The following is a 19,613-nucleotide window of genomic DNA, read 5'->3' as shown; positions in this document are numbered from 1 at the left end:
GTGCACACGTGTGTCAGCAAATGGCAGCTGTCCTCACAGCAGCTGTAAGGCTATAAGGAGGTGGTGACGGTGATGTGCCTGATGGGAATGAGTCACTCAGAAAAAAAGTTCAGTTCATTATTAGTGCAGCCTGGTGTGTCTGTCAGGTCTCATCTGGCTTTACTGCATGCATGATGACTTTTGAAAGTTCATTTAGTTTCATCCAGATGTTTCCGGAGGAAATTAGAAACTAGACTAACAAAATGTCTTGTGGTTCTAGCTTCTCGGTGTTGATATTGTAAATTCTCAAATACTGGCCGGGGTCATTATTTACCTCAACTCCAGAGAGAAGCAGACTTTTATTTAAAAAAGGTTTAAGGGTTTTTAGTTCTCATTTTCCTGTTTCATAAGTAGATTTGATCACACTTCTCCTTCGTTCTCATCTGTTCCGATTTTCTTCGAATAAAAACGCTGTCCACTCACTAATTAATTCCAGTCTGTTCTCCTTTATTGTTGTTTTGTTTGGTGTTAAGCTCCTGTCAATGAAACTGAACATAACAGCACTCCAGCTCAAAGGGCATGGCCCATTCTTTCCTGCATTTTAAATGTAAAGCATGTACAAGTTACTAGTTAGTAAGATAAGGTTTAATAATTATAACTGTCTAAAAGAAAAACTCAACGCCGCAAATTGGTAAGTATGACAAAACTGTTGCACTACCTGCATTTGAAAAGTGGTTTTATTTGTGAATTGATGTTAAAAGAAGTTCTGAAATGTTGGAACTCCTGAGCGGATATGGATGTTGCATTATGACTGAGAAAAAACAACAAATTCATCTGCAACTTTACAAGACATCTTGTTAGCGGAGATGGCGGGGGAACATGATCTCTGTTGGCAGAGATGACAAAAGCAGCATCAAGCAGGCCCTTGTGCTGTCTGCATGAATAGAAAAGATGAAAGGAGAGTGTGACAGGGATCACATGAAAAGATGTACAGTACCAGTCCACAGCAGGGAATGACTAACAGGGAGAGAAAGATACGAGCCTCGCAGTGAAGCTGAGGGACGAGACGTGTGACAGCAAGGTGCGGGGAGACAAACACCAAGCAAAGGGCACGAGACAGATGAGATCAACATGAGACGGCGGGAGGAAGAGGAGATGAAGGAGAGAGGACAGCTGTGGAGAGGGGCGAGCCCAAGCTTAATTAAAAAGGACAGAAGCAATGCTGCTCCTCTAAAGCTGACACGACAACATTAGCGGTGTGTCCGTGTAGCTGTCGAACGAATTTGAAGGAAACTTTTGAAATGTTGAAAAAAAGTAATTGGGCCTGTTTCCATCAATTGGTTCAGAGCGAATGAACTGGACTACGCCAAGTGTAGATCTAACAGACCACAGTGCATAATCCCTCCCGGTGCTGGCAAGCTTATATTTTCAAAAAGCTGCAGGAGGGGTTAGCTTTCATTTCTGGTGGCTTTTAACAGCTGTGAGTTCACAATTTAAAAACTTTAGGATGCTTTCTTGTAAGATGTTGCTGCCAAACAGATTCTGAGAAATTGTTCCACTCCTTGTTCGCATTTGTCAAAGATGCAAACAACAAGACTTTTCAAATAAAAGCCTTCAATCAAAGAATGGTACAATGGTTTCTGTTCGCTAACAGAAATACTGTCATCATCCCAGTAAAGCCCATTTTGCTGGAGCCCACCCTGCCTGTACTGCAGATGTTTCACATTAAAAGCCTTCCATATGCACAATCCCCACTGCTGCAAGTAAACTTCTGGGCAGATGTAGGCTAAACCTCCGGTCTGATTGATTATTCCTCTCTGAGCAAAAAATCTAATTACGTCATAGTTGCTTTTAAAGCTTACTACATTTTCACTTGATGAATGTGTCTTATTCTTTGCTTTAAGCAAAGACATTTTCATTCTTAAACTGGCTCCTCAGAGCATGACTACAGGTCCTGATCTGGGGTAAAAATCCCAGTGCCTCCTTTGCCTTTACAGCCTACCAATTACAGAGCCTCAAACCAGCCAAATCCCTACATTCAACCACAATGTAAATACCTCTCCATTTATACCACTCCACTTCCAGCATGTGGCACGAAATGCATTCCAACTCTCACTTTCTGAGAAACTGGAACCAGACAGTGTTTCTTGACAAATAACTTAAAGTGTCAGTGTAACGATATCATATATCTTTTTATTGTTGATCCTATGTGCAGAGCCAAATCAGCAATGAATGACGTCAGAAGGTATTGAGGGACAGACTAACACATGGTTGCTTTTAGTCTTTTAATGAGAACTGTTAATAATGAAAAATAGAGTATAATGGCAACCTTGTTTCTAAACAATTTATAATTTTTATGCTAATTTTATATTCATACTTTTCTGTTAGTCCTGGCTTGTTAAACACTTATCAAATCACTTATAGACTAATGTTAGTCTAATGTAAGAAACATGGTGGTTTCACAGCCTGCTTTGTGTGTGTGTGTGTGTGTGTGTGTGTGTGTGTGTGTGTGTGTGTGTGTTGGTAAAGAGGGTGGGGAAACACAATAAAGCTAAATGCTTTCAAGCCTGGGCAGCTGACAGTTGATATAAATTACCTCATGTAATCAGAAGGAGACAGGATGAGAGTAAGTTGGTGGGTGGAGGTGCAGAGATGGTGGATGCTCTCTTTAGCTCATCATCCCCATTCAGCAAAATGATTTGTCTTGCTTAAATGCTCTCTTGTCTCCATGGCAATCCCTGTGCATCCTGCAGCACACACAAAAGGCTGTAGGGCCCCTGTAATGGAGGTTACATCATCCCATTTGAACCCAGGCACATGTTCATTACGTTGCCTTTGAGAAGGCCCCTCAGCTCGTCACACAGGCCTACCTGAGTGTCGGGGAGGTGATTAACATTTGGCAGGCAATACTAGCGATGTTTTATAGTGGGTACAGCCCTCTGGTTCCTCCAGAACTCAGAGGAGGGCCCTGAGGTTTGAGGAGGTTGCTTGGAAAGGAAATGATAATGGTTTGAAGCCGAGATAAAGACAGACATAAAGTAAAAGATCGAGAGTGACAGACAGAGACATGTTTGTTCAAATGGCCCTAAGGATGAACAGGACATTAAGGACAGTTGCATAAGCTGCTTCAGCAGTGCATCCCATACTTCAGCCTTCAAGCAGGAGGACTGATATAATGTGATCGGAGAGATGAAAAGAAAAGAGACGACACTGGGAGCAGAGGATGTCCTTTTGTTTCAGAAACTCACAGGAGAGAGGAAAACCTGAAGACGACATCACGTTCTGGAAAGATTAGAGCCTAAAGTTTGAATCACCACAACCACAGGACCATACTGACGTTTCTACAGTGTGTGTGTGTGTGTGTGTGTGTAGTGTGTGTTGTATGTCTGTATGTAATTACATGTCCGTGTGCTGCATAGGGACACAACTCACTGGAGTATTTCATGCAAATATCCAAGCTGCTTGAATCTCTTCTGTCAAACCAGCTAAAAAAAAACATCTGTCTACACGATTCTAACTTATCTGGTTTGCATACAGCAGATCAAAGCTCAGATAAAAACAGCTGTGAGCACTGGACCAGGGCGCAGTAACAGTTTCAGTCCATAACTACACGAGTGACTACTATTCTCACAGAACGTCAAAAGCACAACACCTAAAGAAAGAAGGAGCTTTGTTTTGTGCTTCACAGGTAACACAAGCCATTTAATCCTTTGCTAATATACAAATATTGATTGGTGCAGCTTGTTGTGAATCAGCAGTATATTCTGAGCCTTCTCAGCAGTCAGCCCATCCATTTCTAACTGCATCATCTGCCACTAGCCAAGGTGGCATCTTGCATTATCAGTCACTGCAGCGGGGAACTGGCTCTCAGGCTATCAAACATGGTACATTCTTCAGCTTTCAGACAGATTTTGTGCTGGATAAGGGGTTTCCTCAGGTAGGACGTGCTGCCCTGCACAGCTTTGCATGTCACATGACAAACATTGCACCGTGTTGTCTGTGTCAAGTTTCGTAAAGTATCTCCACACTTGCGACCACTTTTGACTCGCCATTACCTGTATTTATATCGACTACTGTGACTTGATCAAGACGCAGGCTGACATGGAAGCCTTGCTCTCTCTCTTTAGCTATTGCCATTTAAAAGAATAGCTGTGAACTCGTTGCATGTAGCTGTTCGATACACAAAAGCCCTGAAATATTTCCAAATTTTGCTCTCTTTGTCCCTCACGTTAGAAGAGCTTTTCCTTCTGTAAATCTGTGCTCCTCTCAGATTTCTAAACTCTGCTGTCCTGTCACGTTTCACCCTTCACTCCGCTGTGATAAACAATCTAGCCACTGGTTCAGAAATAGCTGCCAAGTCTCTCTAATCTGCCTTGACAAGTCCACCGATGGCCCAATTACATAACCTGATGTTGCTTTCAGGGGAGGAGAGGGGGGTTTCGGCGGGAGTGAACGCGACCCAAGCTCAATCACACGCACAAAAACAGTGCCAATTAACTGGTGATGATGGAGATTTCAGCTGTTTGTTAAACACACTCTGAGGGATTTGCATCGAGCGGATGTGTGCTGTGACATAATCATGACGGGAAAATCCCTCACTGTCCTGAGCCCCCACTAATAATGCTAATAATAATAACTGATTTCATCTGTAACTCATTATTTAGTCATTTCAATTTCATGCAATGTATTGTTGGATTTATACAAAGGCTCTGAACATGAAACTGAAACTGCTATTCTCTTTCTCATCAATCACTCCCTTGATAGAGGGCAACAACGACAGTGTGTGAGATGAAATGGGCTGGTGCATGACGGTGTTCTCTCTAGCTTTGCCTGCTGCTTTGGCCCATTTTTGCACTCTAATTTTTATTTTTATATAGGGAACAGTCATTGCCCTGAGCCACTGCTAATTTGTGACAAAGATGAAACAAATAACAGTCGATACAGTCCATTCTTTCATAAACACGCAGAGATTATCTGTCGAGATTATCTTCACAGCGCTTGCCCTGACAGTATTAAACTTTGGACTGTTTGCTAGTTTCGTACACCATATTCACTGTCCTGTGCAGTCGTACAGGAAGAGGGAAAGAAAGGAGGCAGGTAGAGAGAATGAGAGACTAAGACAGACACCAGAGACCAAGACAAAGGCAAAAAGGAGATAATTCAATCCATTCTCTGGTTTAAAACTAATAAACAAAGTTTAGAGAGTAGCAGTGAGGGAGAATATGACATGGGCTAGCTTTCTGATAGCGGTCATGCTTTGTTTAGCCAGCCTTATCACACAGGCCAGAGGTCAATGGAGGAGTTGGAACTTAGTCAGTGAGAGATCAAGGTCCAACCAAATGTCCTCAAACAAACAGACACATTATTTTTTTTACGTTTCCGTCCAGCAGGAGGTTTGTAGTGCAGATACACTCAAAATACCTAAACAGTACTCACAATGTGTCCATTCATAGTGTGTTATGTTCACAAATCCATCTGAGAGCAAGTGGAAGGTGCATTTACATGAGCTACTGAGGGCTCAAAAGAAGGTGTTTACGAGAAGCAGTCATTTTCTGATTGGGCTTTTTTCCTCATTACTTGTGAAATAAAGGGCTCCATTTAAAGTTCTTAACTCAATTTGATCAAACTGGGGCTCCAAACTCGAGGGACGTCACATATGTAGTCTGCCTTCGAGTGAACCTTCATCACATTGAGCATTGTGTGCTGACCTTACATAAAGCTTGTCAAAGAAATATGTGCATGAGAGGAGGCGGCTTAGTTTGGATGCTCGTGACGCATTACAACGCCCCAGCAGTCTCTGTCAGTCACACATGGTTGCTTCTTGCTAGCATGTAAAGCAAATGTATAATAAATACACACAAAGCATTTCAGCTCTGTAATGTTCACGCTGTGTTTCTAAAGTATAATCCATGTCCACTGTGTGTGTCCAGCGTGTCTCACAGTTAGGTGATGGCCTGTCAGTCTGCAGCAGGGCCCCCGTACCACAGCGGCTCTAATCTGTCATAAGGGGCCATAGTTACCGCTGTGCAGCCTATCACAGTTATGTAAGGAGATTTACAGCCTGCCTGACATAACACTGCGCTCCACGCTGTCACAATGATGATGCTGGTGTGGGCTGATGTCGCCTGTGTGTGTCAAAGGGGACTCAGAGGTATTATGGCATTACATTCAACAATCAATGAAAATTAATGGCGGGGTCATTAATCACAGCTGCTTCAATCATGGTTAGACTCCAGCCAGCTTGTTTTCCCCAGTCACAGCCTGCATCTCTCTTTTACCTGCTTGTCTCTCTCTCAGTCTAAGTTCCACCACTTAAAATGTCAATGTCAGCTTGGTCTGGGTACAGACTCACACATACAGAGTGTACCGTCACACTACAAACATATCTACTATTGATTTCTCAGAGCAAGCATAGCAAGTGAAACACGAGTTGATCTTTGCACTAACGGGGGGGAGGGCAGCTTGTAAGGGCCTACGGTGAAATAGGGAATTAGACAAACCACAATTTCCAAGGTGAGGATGATCCTTGAGGCTCCACATTACAAAGCATACTCATAATAACTGTGAATGCAGAAAAATGCAATGATCAGGTCAAGACCGATAAATTAAAAAATACAAATCAAATACAAGTTAACAAATGCCTCATGTCTTATCTGTTTTCCCACAACTAATAATGTAAAGTAGGGCAGTATATAACTGTGTATCACTTACAGTGGAACAATAGGCTAAAATTTGGCCTTTTCATTGAATATCAAAAACTTTCAAGCATCACAGGTTGGCTTATCCCACAAAAAAGGACTGTAAATAGGTCTGGTATTGGAAAAACATAACTTTTTTTTCTGCAATATATATTTTGTGATCTGAAAAAATACAGGACACACCAGCACCTGGACAGACGAGGTGCTGCTGATAACGGGAATGCACACACTCAAAAGCCACCTTTGCATAACTGAACGCATGTCTGGAGCATCCAGGAGACATTATCTGTGACAGGAGCCAGGTTGTGTGCATGTTTACAGGCTCTGCACACACAGCGATCAGCTGGCTGCATGCTCTGGTGAAGGGGTGCGCTTGATTAGTCTATCAAACAACCAAAAGAGGCAGTGTTCATTTTCAGGTTGTGGTAGGTGACTAGCGGGGTCAAACTCAGTCCTCCTGGCTCATTGAGAAATCATTTAACGTACAGAAGCGAATAGAAGAGGCCTATTGTCCTCTGTTAATGGAGCCTACACTCCTTTGTTCAGTGAGGAGGAAGAAGCAAGAGGGAAAGGCTACAGTGTCCTATAAATCTACAGGTAACTGACCATGGAACAATGAATTCCTGAAAGACCACCATTGTGTTTCACAAATGGCTGCCTTGCAGTACATCATTAAAGTTACTGTGTGCACAAGTCATGTATGACATGCATGAGTTGTTGACCAAAGAGAGCGCAGAGCCTAAAACTTTGGAACTGTCCTACAATTCATGAGGGAAAAGACAGACAAAATGAGCAGAAGAGCAATTTTGTCAAGCTTTCAAAGGGAACATAAGACAACATAGTGTCTTCTGTTTGGCTCTGTGCAGAGGTACTGTCAGAGGATTTCCTCATCTTCATTAAGCATAAGCTTTCTGGGACACATATGAACCTTTAAATATTGGATAAAATAGAGGATACTGATCATATGCATTTTGAATTTTCAGGGATGCTGGAGCATGGAAATATCGTGATATGAGACTAGATTTGACTTTGCTCGGTGTAATATTATGACAAAATGTAAATGCTGACATTTCCTGATGTTGTAAGCTACATTCCAGCTATAAATTTCTGAGTTTTAGCTCAGCTAGCAGTGAACAATACAAGCTACAAGGGAAATGTCAGTGACATTTTCATATAAACCCTTGAGCGCCTGTAGGATACAATGTGACATTCTGAGACAGCCCCACAGGGAGACAACAGGCTTGTTTTCAAGACTGGATTAAGAAGCTTTTACAACTTAGAACTCTTATATACTTACATACTTCTAAACACACCAGGCCAGCATGTGTGCACGAGCTTCTATACATACTTTACTGGGTAACATGAGAACAGTGAGATGTTCTAAAGATGAGCTCAATCTCAATCAAAAGAGACATCCATTTTAATTTTATATCCTCTTTGTCATTTAAAAAAAGCTGGTTGACTGCTGTCATAGCGTAGACGTGCTAAATCAAAGGGTCACAATGCTTCAAATGAAAAGCAAAGGAAACCTCCTTACACCCTGCAACTTCTCTTTAAGTCTCTTAAAGAGCATGCAGTTATCCACATGTGAACGATGACCGAGTCTCATCCATCTCTATGACATCAGGCCCTCAAGAATGGCTGTTCGAAACAGCAATAGACACTCTTGGCCTTTAGACATGGCGGCATGACATGTGGTTTGATTCAACCATGCCCCGACCTTCAGTGGCTTTCAGTACGCACAATGAAGAAGACCCCGAATCTCTTCTTAATGCAAAAAAGTTACACAAAAACAGAGTGAAATTGAGCTTCCATGGTCATGTCCAGCTCCGACAGACTTGTGGGCCCGCCTAATAAACCAAAACAACAACGTCCAAGCTCCCTCTGGTTCCTTTGTCTCCTTCCTCCCCCATAGAAAGAGAACATATGGAGCTCAGGGTCAGAGGTCATTCTGAGGGAGGGGCGGTGAAATGGCTCCTCACGCCTCCCAAGATCAACTGCTCACTTTGCTGTTGGAGACAGAGGGGCATTTGCGAAGGGATGTGACCAGTCAGCAACAGCTAGCAGCATCCTCTGAGGTCATCAGGTCCTGCCGGCTCTCAGAGGCAGACAATCCATCATCACTGCCCCCCCACCACCGCCCCCCAATGCTTGAACTTTGACCAGCAGCACATGGCAGCCTCTCTTAGACTGTATGGGTCTAGCATGAGGCTGCACATCCCTGACATTGAACATCTTGTCAGACAGGCAGGTTCAGGGTTCTGTCAGAACCTTCAACTTAAACCTACAGACTGCAAAACCTCAGACTTCCTGCAAACTGCTTTGAGCCTGTTGCTGAGTCATCTGGAGTCCCCAAAGCTACGAAAAGCAACATAAAACTACATGAACCAAATGCTGCCTGCTTGTCACTGCTGTAGGTTTTCGGCCTTTGACTTTGACTTTTTGTTACTGCTTTCCTTTTTTGGCAACAAAGACAAGAGAGGCATTTTACCCCAGCTTTAGATACAGCTATCTGGAATGAGCATTAACATTATCTGCATTTAGATATGGTCAAACAACCTTGTCTGCTTGAAGTTTTTTTTGTACGACCAACTGTCAAAAACCCAAAAGATGCTCAATTTATACTCATATGAAAAGGACAAAAGGAGCTGGAGAGGCTGCAACCAGACAATATTTCGTATTGTCTCTTGACAATTGCTGCCTGTGAATTTTGTGTCAACATCTTGCCAGATATTGTACAAGACATTTACTTTTATTTTCGTTAACTTCATAATATGTCATTTTTTCATTTTAATGTATTACTTAATGAAAGAGATAGATTAACTTTTTTCTCTGAAACTTGGAGACCTGAACTCCACTTACAGGAAGCCATTTCTTTTTCCTAAAACTGGTCACAAAATCATTATTTGTCCGGTGAGGCCAAAACATCAAGAGCCATTAAAAAGATGACCTATGGTGAGAGGCTTTATAAAAAAAAAGACAGGAGGATGCTGCTGGTCAAACATTGCAGGAAGCAGAGAGTGGAGTCATGGTTATGAGCATGAATGTGTGTGTGTGTGGAGACAGCGGTGAGGCCAGGCCTGGCCGTGTGTTACATTACAGTGATGCGTTCAGTGTAGCCTGGAGGGACTGTCTGAGTGGATTACTCTAACAGGCTTAACGGCAGCCTGGCCGGGCTAACAGAGCACGGGGCACCGAACTGAGAGATGGACGAAATCACTACAGGGGGAAGAGAGGAGGACGGAACTGATCAGCCATGAAAGAGTGAAAGAGCGAAAGACACGAGAATCCGTAGCATAAGAAGAAATGACAAAAATGTATTTATTGTAGAAAAACAATAACAGTGACAATCCTGTGATATGTTGCCAATACAGAATGAGATAAGTAGATGTTTCAATACCTTCTGAACAAAAAAACAAGTGTGCAGAGGTTTTTTGTTTAACTGATCATCACACATGCCATATAGTATTATCTGTGCATTACCTTGGCATACCATTGTTCACATAAGTCCAGAGGGGCGTGCGTCAGTGTTGGAAGGCCCTGTCATCATTAGCGTATGTCGGTGGCCAGTGTTAGCATGCAGCCTTTGTGCTGACTGACACCCAGACCAGCCTGTGTGTGGACAGATGGTCCAGGCCAGAGCGGAGCTTTAGCTGCTCAAATCCCTTTGTGTCCTGCTGCAGGACACTCCCACCTCAGCCCCTTCACACCTCTGAGTTCCAGTCATGTTTAAAGCTGTGCTGGCTAACTTCCCAGCTGCCAATGGCAGCAAGGGAGCTCTTTGAACAACTGAATATTAATAGCTTGAAACAGGGTCAGACAGGCCCACTGTAACTGAAAGTCTTCCCAGAGGACACTCAAACGTCCCAGATTGTTTACATTAAAATGGCTTGAGGGCTCCATACAGCTGTGATTTAAGGTTTGAAATTCATTACATCCATCTCACGAGACCAATGTCAAGTTTATTTGCATATTGCATTTACCTAAATACAACCCTGTTCAGACAAGCGTCTCATGTCTAAATAAGCGCCTGAGTCACTCAAACACGAAAGTCACAGCCTCAATCGCACAAGCTCAGGCCTGATAATATTTCGCCATACTTTCAACACAAGTCTGAACTGCATTAGATTAACATAAAGGCGGCTGCAGGACAAAGTTGAACATGCACATATCACTAATTATTTAAATAAACTGGAAAATGCTGTTGATTTTCACATCATGGTGCAGGACAAAAGAGGCCCCCCTCCCTTTTTTTAATTTCACAGAATGGCAGCTGCAAGGATAAAAAAAAAAAAATTATGAATATCCACCCGTCACATTACACATAGTATGAGATAAAAAAAGAAATTAGACAAGAATCCAAACTTAATGTCATTTTGTGCATGGGTATGTCAGGCTGTCGGCAGATTCTCTAATAAATGATGAAACTACAGTATATCAGGAGACAACATCCTTTATCCGAATGACAGAAAGACATTCATTTAGAGTAGATGAAGCAAGCAATGTCAGGTATTCTATGTCTTTAAAGGGATAATCAGTCTCAAAGGGAATTACAGGCCCACATTTGACAGGAAACAAAGACGTCCTGCTCATGTTGGCAAGGAAAAACTACTACTGTAAAAACACAACAAATCCAGGGAGGGAAAGGACTAACAGGTGCAATGTGAGCAAATCACATTGTGATTTGCTGTGACTGTGCTGTGCATTAGCTAACAAGATCATCTTAGTATCATCACATACACACACTTCAAGCTGCGGAATATATTAAATCAAATGTTAAAATTCAAGGTCAAAGAAACTAGAGAAGCTAAGCTGGTATTTAATTAATCCACTAAGAGATGATTTTTTTTTTTTTTTACACAAAGTCTGAGCTGTACTTGTATTCATCTTGAAACAGACACGTTGACACTTGTAGGAAGAAAGGAAACCCTAACCACACTAACAGTGCAGGTATTATACAACAGTACGCCAAAAACTCCCTTTAGTACAGGCGTTTAGTGAAAAAGAAGGGCGATCCTCACACAAGTTACAACAGAACATCTGCTAAATGTTTATGTATCAGACCATGTAAGTGGTCTGATATGAGAAACAAGTTTTTTGAAGAATACCTGGAATGTGATATTAACTTTTCATTATTGAGATACTGCAAGAAAATGGACCTACCAGGGTCCTTTTACATATGTACTGTACTGCATCCAGCTCCATGTCTCCTGTAAAACCCAGTGTCTGAGGACTGAACCCTTTGTGTGGACAAAAGACAAGAATAAATCATAATAAAATCAAGTCTTTTACCTGGATGTCAAAGGGAAACTGTGGCATCGCAGATTTTAGGATTTTTTATTAGGACATTTTACATGGTAGAGGAGACTTGTATGAGTAATAAACATTTGCCAGATTTTCTGTTGCACTTTGTGTGGGGTTGACCCATTTTTCCCACGACATGACTGTACTGTAACGGAAGTTATTAGCACCTGGCTAGGATCCATAAGTGGTTGTACGTGTCTGTCGATTCCCCCTGAGGTGATACTAACTCATTTACATCTGGGTTATGGGTAGTGACTAACCTGGGATAAAATACTGACAACAGCCTGTTTAATTCAGTGTGACAAAAGCTGGGGATCACTGCTGTGGGTGACACGCAGCTGTGAAGACGAGGAGGTGTGAAGGACGGGGATAAAGAGGAGGACATGAAAGGAGAAGAGAGGGAGTATAAAGGGGAGGAGGAAGCTGATGAAGAAGAGGAGAAGAAGGTCTAGAGTGGGCAAGTGCTGGCAAGTTGAACACCTGACAGACCGGATCATCTGATCACCGAGCATCTGGTTTTCAGAAGAGCATCATCACCACAGTCGCAGCTGTGAGTCTTTGTGTGTGTGTGTGTGTGTGTGTAGGTACAGTGTATATTGTCCATCTGTGTGTGTTCATGCATGCAGTATCAGTATCGATACATGCAAACCAGTATGAATGCTTTGCTTTTCCCCACTCTATCAATGTCACTGCTAGACGTGACTGGAGAGTTCAATAGGATTGTTCTATTTTTTTATTTATTTTTTTTGCTAATATTGATAAATCTACAGTGTGCAAAGCTTTAACTGTCCAACAAACTCTGAAAATTGTGGTGATGTTACTGTAACACCACCAACACCAGGAGGTTGCATCACCACCACCAACATCCCATGTGATATCCAGTCAGTATGGCAGATATAATCACTGTCATATGCATTCAGATAATCCTTCATGTTTTAAAATGTTTTTTGGATGAAGTGGGAGATGTGTTTCTACCTATAATTTGATCCTTCAGTTTACCTAAAATATTCTAAATGACGATTCTAAATGATGATGAAGGCCTCTGTGCATGTCCATATAAACTTCTGTAGATAAAAAGACAACTTTAGCTGTCAAGAACTAAAGTTAGCAGCTAGAAACACCTTGAGTTGACAGCATACATGTGGAACACAATTCATTATTGATTGGTGGTTGATTAACTGATTAGTCCACTGATGGACAATTAAATGCCGACTATTGATAACTGATTAAACACAAAAGTCATTTATCAAGTAAAAACGTCAATCATTCACTGGCCCCAGGTTTGCTGCTGGACTGCAACCACCATGGTCATCAGTATGATAAGAAAGTCTGGCTGACTTATGTCCGCTATGCAAGCTGGTGTGCAATCATCTCTCAAGCAGCTACACTGGGCTGAGTGAGCGTCACCTCTCTTGCAGGGGTAGAAGATAGCAAAGCGGCACACATCTCACACTGTAGCAGCACTGACCTCATATCTACATCTACAACTAGCACACCAAACATCTCCCTCCCAAAATTAGCTCTTGTCTCCTCTCACATTTCAACTCCACAATGCTGCAGACTCTAACTGCATCTGGTGTTAAAATGTAGGGACTATTTCAGGCTCCATATGCCAGCCAGAGTTTATTTATACCACTACAGCTCAATGGCATGGTATGGTAGGTGGGTATCTGGACTGACAAAGTTGCTATTTATGGGAAGAATTAGACCATCTAATTAGCATTCCAGTATGGGACCAAAGAGCTCAGGATCCATAACAGAGCATGAGTTGAAATAAAGGAGTTAAATACTGTACAATGTTGTATAGAGTAGACTCTCACATAGACAGAGAGAAAGAGAGAGAGAGAGAGATAATGCACTGTAAACCATGATGGAGCCCGAGGCAGGTCTACAGGAAGTCTGGCCCTCTGACTAGAACAATGGGCTGAGGGAAAGACGGCTACCCTGCCACACAAAGAGCAAGGAGGAGGGGAGCTGCAGCCTAAAATAAGCAAAAGCCTAGAACCCTATTTAATGTGGGTCAACGCTATTATGGCTGCCTCCAACTCAGGGTACAAGAATATGCGGGGGTGCTGAGATGTACCCATGTGCTTGAAGGGAAAGGTTTATGTTTATGAGTGCAAAAGGCAACATGTTGATATCAATCATGGCAGCATTAGTGTCGTTTGGAAGATGGTGCATCATGGGGGAGGACAGCAACAGGCCTGATCAGAATTGTAAATGATCTCCTATGAAGTGTAGACGCTGGAGGCAGATGATAAAGAAATGGGGGTGGGCAGCTTTGGGGATGAATGAAGGGGAGGGGGACATAAAGTTCAGCTCGTGCTGATTTATGTTAAGGCAAAAATTGAAATGTAGGGATCTAAACTCATTCATCTTGTTCTTAAGTATTCTGTTAACATGTACAGGGATATGATTGTGTGATGTCTACTTTTCTTCTGTTTTTTTTACCTGGCGAAGACCAAAGCAAGACACACATCAGCAGTGCTGATCTTTTGCTGAGATTAGGTATGTGTCTGTGTCGGCCATGGATGCATTATGAGAACCAGAACCGGATTCCAAAATCAATTATCAAAACAGTCGCCCATTCATTTTGTCTCAGTCTACTAATCATTCAATCAGCTAATCATTGCAGCTCCAATTTTCTGTTATCACTATCACAGCCACACCCAGAGGCTCCAAAACCTCCTCGTGAGGAACTTTAGCCGTTGGAATTGTACAGGTTTTAGTATGTTATCAACCATATGAGCAGCTGGGGAGAACAGCCCCAAGCCCCCTGAGAGATGCTGTCACTTGACATGATCTCATCAATTCGAACAATGACATCATCAACATGCACACTGTGTGTTATCACTATCACATTTGGTCAGATAAAAGGTTTAATCCATAGCTATAAGGATTAGTTGATTGACAGAAAACTAAGTCACTTTGTAAGAGAAATTTCCCAAATTTGGGGGTTTCCTTTGTCTTCTTCAAAAGGAAACATAACATTGTGGAGGTTTGGACTGCTGGTGGGACAAAAGAAGACATCTGAAGATGTCAAGTTACACTCTGAGAAACTGTGATGGGCAATTTTCGCTATATTTTTACACGTCATGGATAAAACGATTTATCACATTACGAAAATAATGGTTACTTGCAGCACTACTTTCACCCCTTCACTGACTTAACTTGTCCCACAGTTAAACCACACACACACCAAATGCTATGCGAGTTGGGCACATGGACTCAGTATAGTCAAAGCTTCTCAGTGTCACCTCAGACACTTGCTACAGCCTGAAGGCAACACACCAATGAATGTGCGCACACACACACAAACAATGCCTCCAAATGTGTCATTAAAATAAAATGTCTCCCACTGGTACATTTTGAACACAAGCCCACTTGATATGAAGCCAAAAATGTGCCATCACAGCTCACTTTCGACATGCATAAACTTTGCTATTTTGAAGTGTGGCCAAGAGACTCAGCTCCACAGACAGAAGATACCAGCGTGGCTGTGATGCAACACCCCAGCAACACAGCAACACTCTGCTGTTAAATCGACATCCAGAAGGTAAAGCTTGTCAGAAAGTATCTCCGCTCTGCCGTAATATGGAAAGGCTGGTATTAGATGGGAACACGGCAATCTGAGCCAATGAGTGAATGCATCTAGAGACGGAGAAAACATGCTGCAACACCACAGCTGTACTGGCAGGAGTCTCAGCTGACTGGTGCAATCACAGAGAAGGCAGCAGCAGGGAGGATGACCCTTACACATGAACACAACAACGGGAATCCTACGGTTGAATATAAAGGTGTTAGTCATAGGTCCGAGTAGTGGCGTGAAAAGAAATAAGCATCCCCTGAATCAACACCGCTGTTCTCACGCTGTGGAGGCAGCATCACCATCTTTACCCACACTTGTGGCTGCAACTTCTGCATCAGCAGCACTCAAACAACAAACACAAACTGCTCAGTGAGAATTACAGGGAGACTTTGCTTGCAAAAATCTCATTTTGTAAGCTTTATTTTGCAGTCAAAGTTAATTAAAATTGCTTTAAGACAAGTAGAACATGGGTCAGATGTTATATGAGGTGACCAAAGATGATCTGGAATATCCTTTCACTTGGAAATCACAGTGAGTAAAAACTACAGTATAGTTATGAACAGCTGTTTCACTTTGAAACGCAGGAAGCGTAAATCAGATCAGAACATTTAGAAGAGATATTGGTGACCTTTCACTCCGTTAACACACATGAAGCTCATCCTCCTTAAATGAGAGCAGCTCATTGATCAGAGGTGCTGCCGAGTCTCCAAACACGTCAACAAACCGAACCTGACACCAAAGAGAAATTATTTATGGATACATGCTGCGCTTCTTAACAAAATAACTAACTCTGGAAAAGAAACCACGAGCCGCTGGTGAGTTTTTTAAGCCACTTGGTGAGTTTAAATAACAAGACTTAGAGCTTTGTCAGGTTGCTGACATGAATGTGTTGTGGTTTCCATCTTAATGTGACCATGTCAGTGATTGAAATGTGCATGTCTACAGAGGGCTGCTGTGTTTTTGTTCTTGTTTTTCTTCAGTCACGTTGACGCTGCAGAGGAGAAAGCTCATACCTGCTAATTCGTCCGGTTCCAGGCCAGTTTCAGTGTCTATCCCACAGATAGCAAAGTAGTGGGCGAAGCGGCAGGGCGCCGCGCCGGAGACCGCTGAGCTCCCACTCATCCCGGCTTCAGTGTGCAGCGCTGTCCGCTCCTAGTTCTCCACACGACACATCTCCAGGTAAAACGGAAAACTGTCTAAAATGCTCGAGGCTGGAAAACGACTTCTGTGTGGCTCGTAGCTGTAAGAAAAAGCTCTGTAACACACCGAAGTTGCTTTAAAATGATGTTCCAGTGACAGTATCTGCGGAGCTTCCCGACACACTGCGAGCTGTGCTGGACAGGAGACCCGAGTGAAGCCCCGCCTCTGTGGAGAGCGGAGGAGCGGCCTGGGAGGGCGGGAAACTCGAATCTAGTCCTCCAACACAGGGGGCCAAATGCTTTTCTGTTTTCAGTCATATACTAAAAAGTCACAATTTAACCGGTGTCTGCTCTAAGGGATTGACTGACTCAAGTTCCAGTCTCATTTCGCCAATAAAATGCACCCGAGGCCGCATGACAGGCATATTAATGCACTGACACTCGTCAGCTACGGTCACGTGCTGCAGGAGCACAGCGTTGACTGACAAGTGACGTTATTATAAGAAAAATTTAATAAAAGACAAAAGAAAATGTTATTCATTAACAACTACATTAGTAAAGTATGATATTCCAAAACATATTTATAGAATCGTATAAGAATTTATAGACCAGCATTGGTGTTTAAAGCCTTAATCGAAATATAATATTTCACACAGAAGACAAATCCATGTTTACCTTAAAATGATGTAAACTTATTATGAGTTAGATTTTAAGGGGTTCAATTAATGTATTCTAACAAATTTAGATGCCTCAGTGTTTTTTCCCTGCATGATTCAAGAGGGTTTTCAACCTTGAAGACTCTTTAATTTATGCACAGCACCTATTAAAAACATTCGACATATTCTAAATCTGGGATCAGTTATGTGAAATTTACAAACTAACAAGGCCAACCCAGAGTTTGCACCTAAAAGGAAACCTGACAGTAATTTTAGTGCAAAAATTCAGGGCTGAATGTCATGGTATTTTGATAAGTGCATACCTTATTCCACACAAAACAACCCATTAATAACTACTTAGTGTATTAGATATGTAGCGCAAAGTTGTCAAAATGAGCACAACAGATAGGTGGTTTGGATTTTGCCATCTGTGTGCATTAAGGTTCTTCTTCTTTTGTTGCAACTCTACACTTTGAAGACATTTCTAAGGAAAAAATGAGACCAGTTTTAGTGGCCCACTCAAATACACAGAAAACTTCACAAAGATGGACATGAATTCAAAATCATCTAATGTAATTTGTTTCATCATCATATATTACAGCCATGACACAGAAATCCATCAGATATTGTGATGCAAGATGGTCAATTACTTACAAAAAGACAGCTGGACTGACCAAATATTGATAGGTGAGGTGTTTAGCCTCTGCTGATCAACACGTTATGTTTATGTTTATGCTGTCACAGCTGCTGAAATGTATGACAAAATAAGATTGAACCACAATTTTCCAGGTGCAAATTTAACGTGAAGTCATGGTGAAAGTGGTAATACAGCTCTTGACACTGCTGTTCCTGTTCAGATGACACAATCTGAGAGGTAACAATATATGGTTTAACACTAGCAATAGTGTGCATGATTTAAGCGGTGACAAACAATTAAGTGTAATATGTATTGCAATGTCGCCCTCTAGTGGTGAAACAGAAGTACACAGGAGCCAAACAATGAATTTATTTGAGATTTTACGCATTTCAACATCAACTATTTAAAAATGAATGTGACACTACCCATAGGAAAGGAAGAACAAAAGAATCAACTTAAAAAGGGGAAAGACAGTGACATATATACATATAATATATCTGTTTCAAGTTTAGACTGTATTGAGAGCAAAAACAATGCTGAATGTTGTATTTTCATACACTGAGGTAGGTAAAAAGAATAAAAAAACAGCCAATATTAATATATTTAGAGCATTTGTATATACACACAGTTAGAGTTGAAATACAAATTATTCAGTTTTACAATATAGATGCAAGGTAGTCTGTCAAGGAACTATACACAAGTGATTTGGAAAATCAAAGATAGAATCAACTACAACAACTGCAACTGCTAGTTTCAGCCATCAAAAACCTTTCCCTGTGGGAGTGAAACATGGGAAATAGCGTTTTCCTCAAAGATGGGGGTCTTGAAGGGGTCCTACACTTCTCCCCCTACCTGCTGGAACCTACCAGTGAAAAATATCAAGGAACAAGAGAAAAAAGGATTAGACCTACAGTACTGTGCAAACGTTTTAGGCAGGTGTGAAAAAATGCTGTAAACTAAAAAAGCTTTCAAAGATATAAGTGGTAATAGTTTATTTTCATCAACTAACAAAATGCAGTGAATGAACAGAACAACAACACAGCAGAAGGAAATGTTTAGCTTAAGGCCATTTGGTCAAATCTGTCAACACAACAAACATGAGGAGACATCGGCGCATATGTCTGTTGAGACTGTCTACTTGACATCTAGCATTTCTTCCTTAAGTGCCACTTTTATAAAGTTTGTTCTACTTCATTGCCTATTTCTGATTTACACATTTCAATATCTGTTTATACATTTTCAGTGTGTGTAGCCTTTCATCGTGCAATGCATGAAATAAATACCTTAAATAAGGAATAACTACATATTTGAAAGATTTCTCTTAAAGCAGAATGATGTTGTAAGTATACAGATAAAGTTAAAGTAATTAAATAATAAGTTATTAAGGTAAAGCTATGGTTGGAATAAAACAAAAACAAAAACAATATAGATATCTAAATGATACACACTGCATGCAGGACTAAAAATGACTTCAAGTCATTTTTATTCAACCACAGTGACCTGTTTTTCAGTCGCTTGTTGACTCAACTAGATAAAGCTCCTGAGGAAAGAGTGTTTGACTGCAGACTTGGAAAAAAAAAACGGAAAGTCTTAAAGTTTTAAAATGTAGAG

The 19,613-nt window shown here is 41.6% G+C and overlaps 1 protein-coding gene across 4 annotated transcripts in view; it reads right to left on the bottom strand.

Annotated features, from left to right (window-relative positions):
- The window catches only part of dennd5b (DENN/MADD domain containing 5B), a 73,288-nt gene extending 56,369 nt beyond the window's left edge, over nt 1-16,919 (bottom strand). For 3 of the 4 annotated variants that reach the window (XM_076722002.1, XM_076722003.1, XM_076722004.1), the window contains exon 1: nt 16,584-16,816. In XM_076722002.1, coding sequence (XP_076578117.1) covers nt 16,584-16,692 — 109 coding nt within the window. In that variant the 5' untranslated portion in view covers nt 16,693-16,816. Of the gene's footprint in view, nt 1-16,583 lie in introns of all 4 variants that reach the window. The other variant, XM_076722005.1, reaches the window with a different exon arrangement.
- Nucleotides 16,920-19,613: the final 2,694 nt, after the last annotated feature.

This window comes from Chaetodon auriga, chromosome 22 (genome assembly GCF_051107435.1).
Source record: "Chaetodon auriga isolate fChaAug3 chromosome 22, fChaAug3.hap1, whole genome shotgun sequence".
Lineage (NCBI taxonomy): Eukaryota > Metazoa > Chordata > Actinopteri > Chaetodontiformes > Chaetodontidae > Chaetodon > Chaetodon auriga.
The sequence above is the reverse complement of the archived record's forward strand: the minus strand, read 5'-3'. Positions and strand labels throughout refer to the sequence as shown.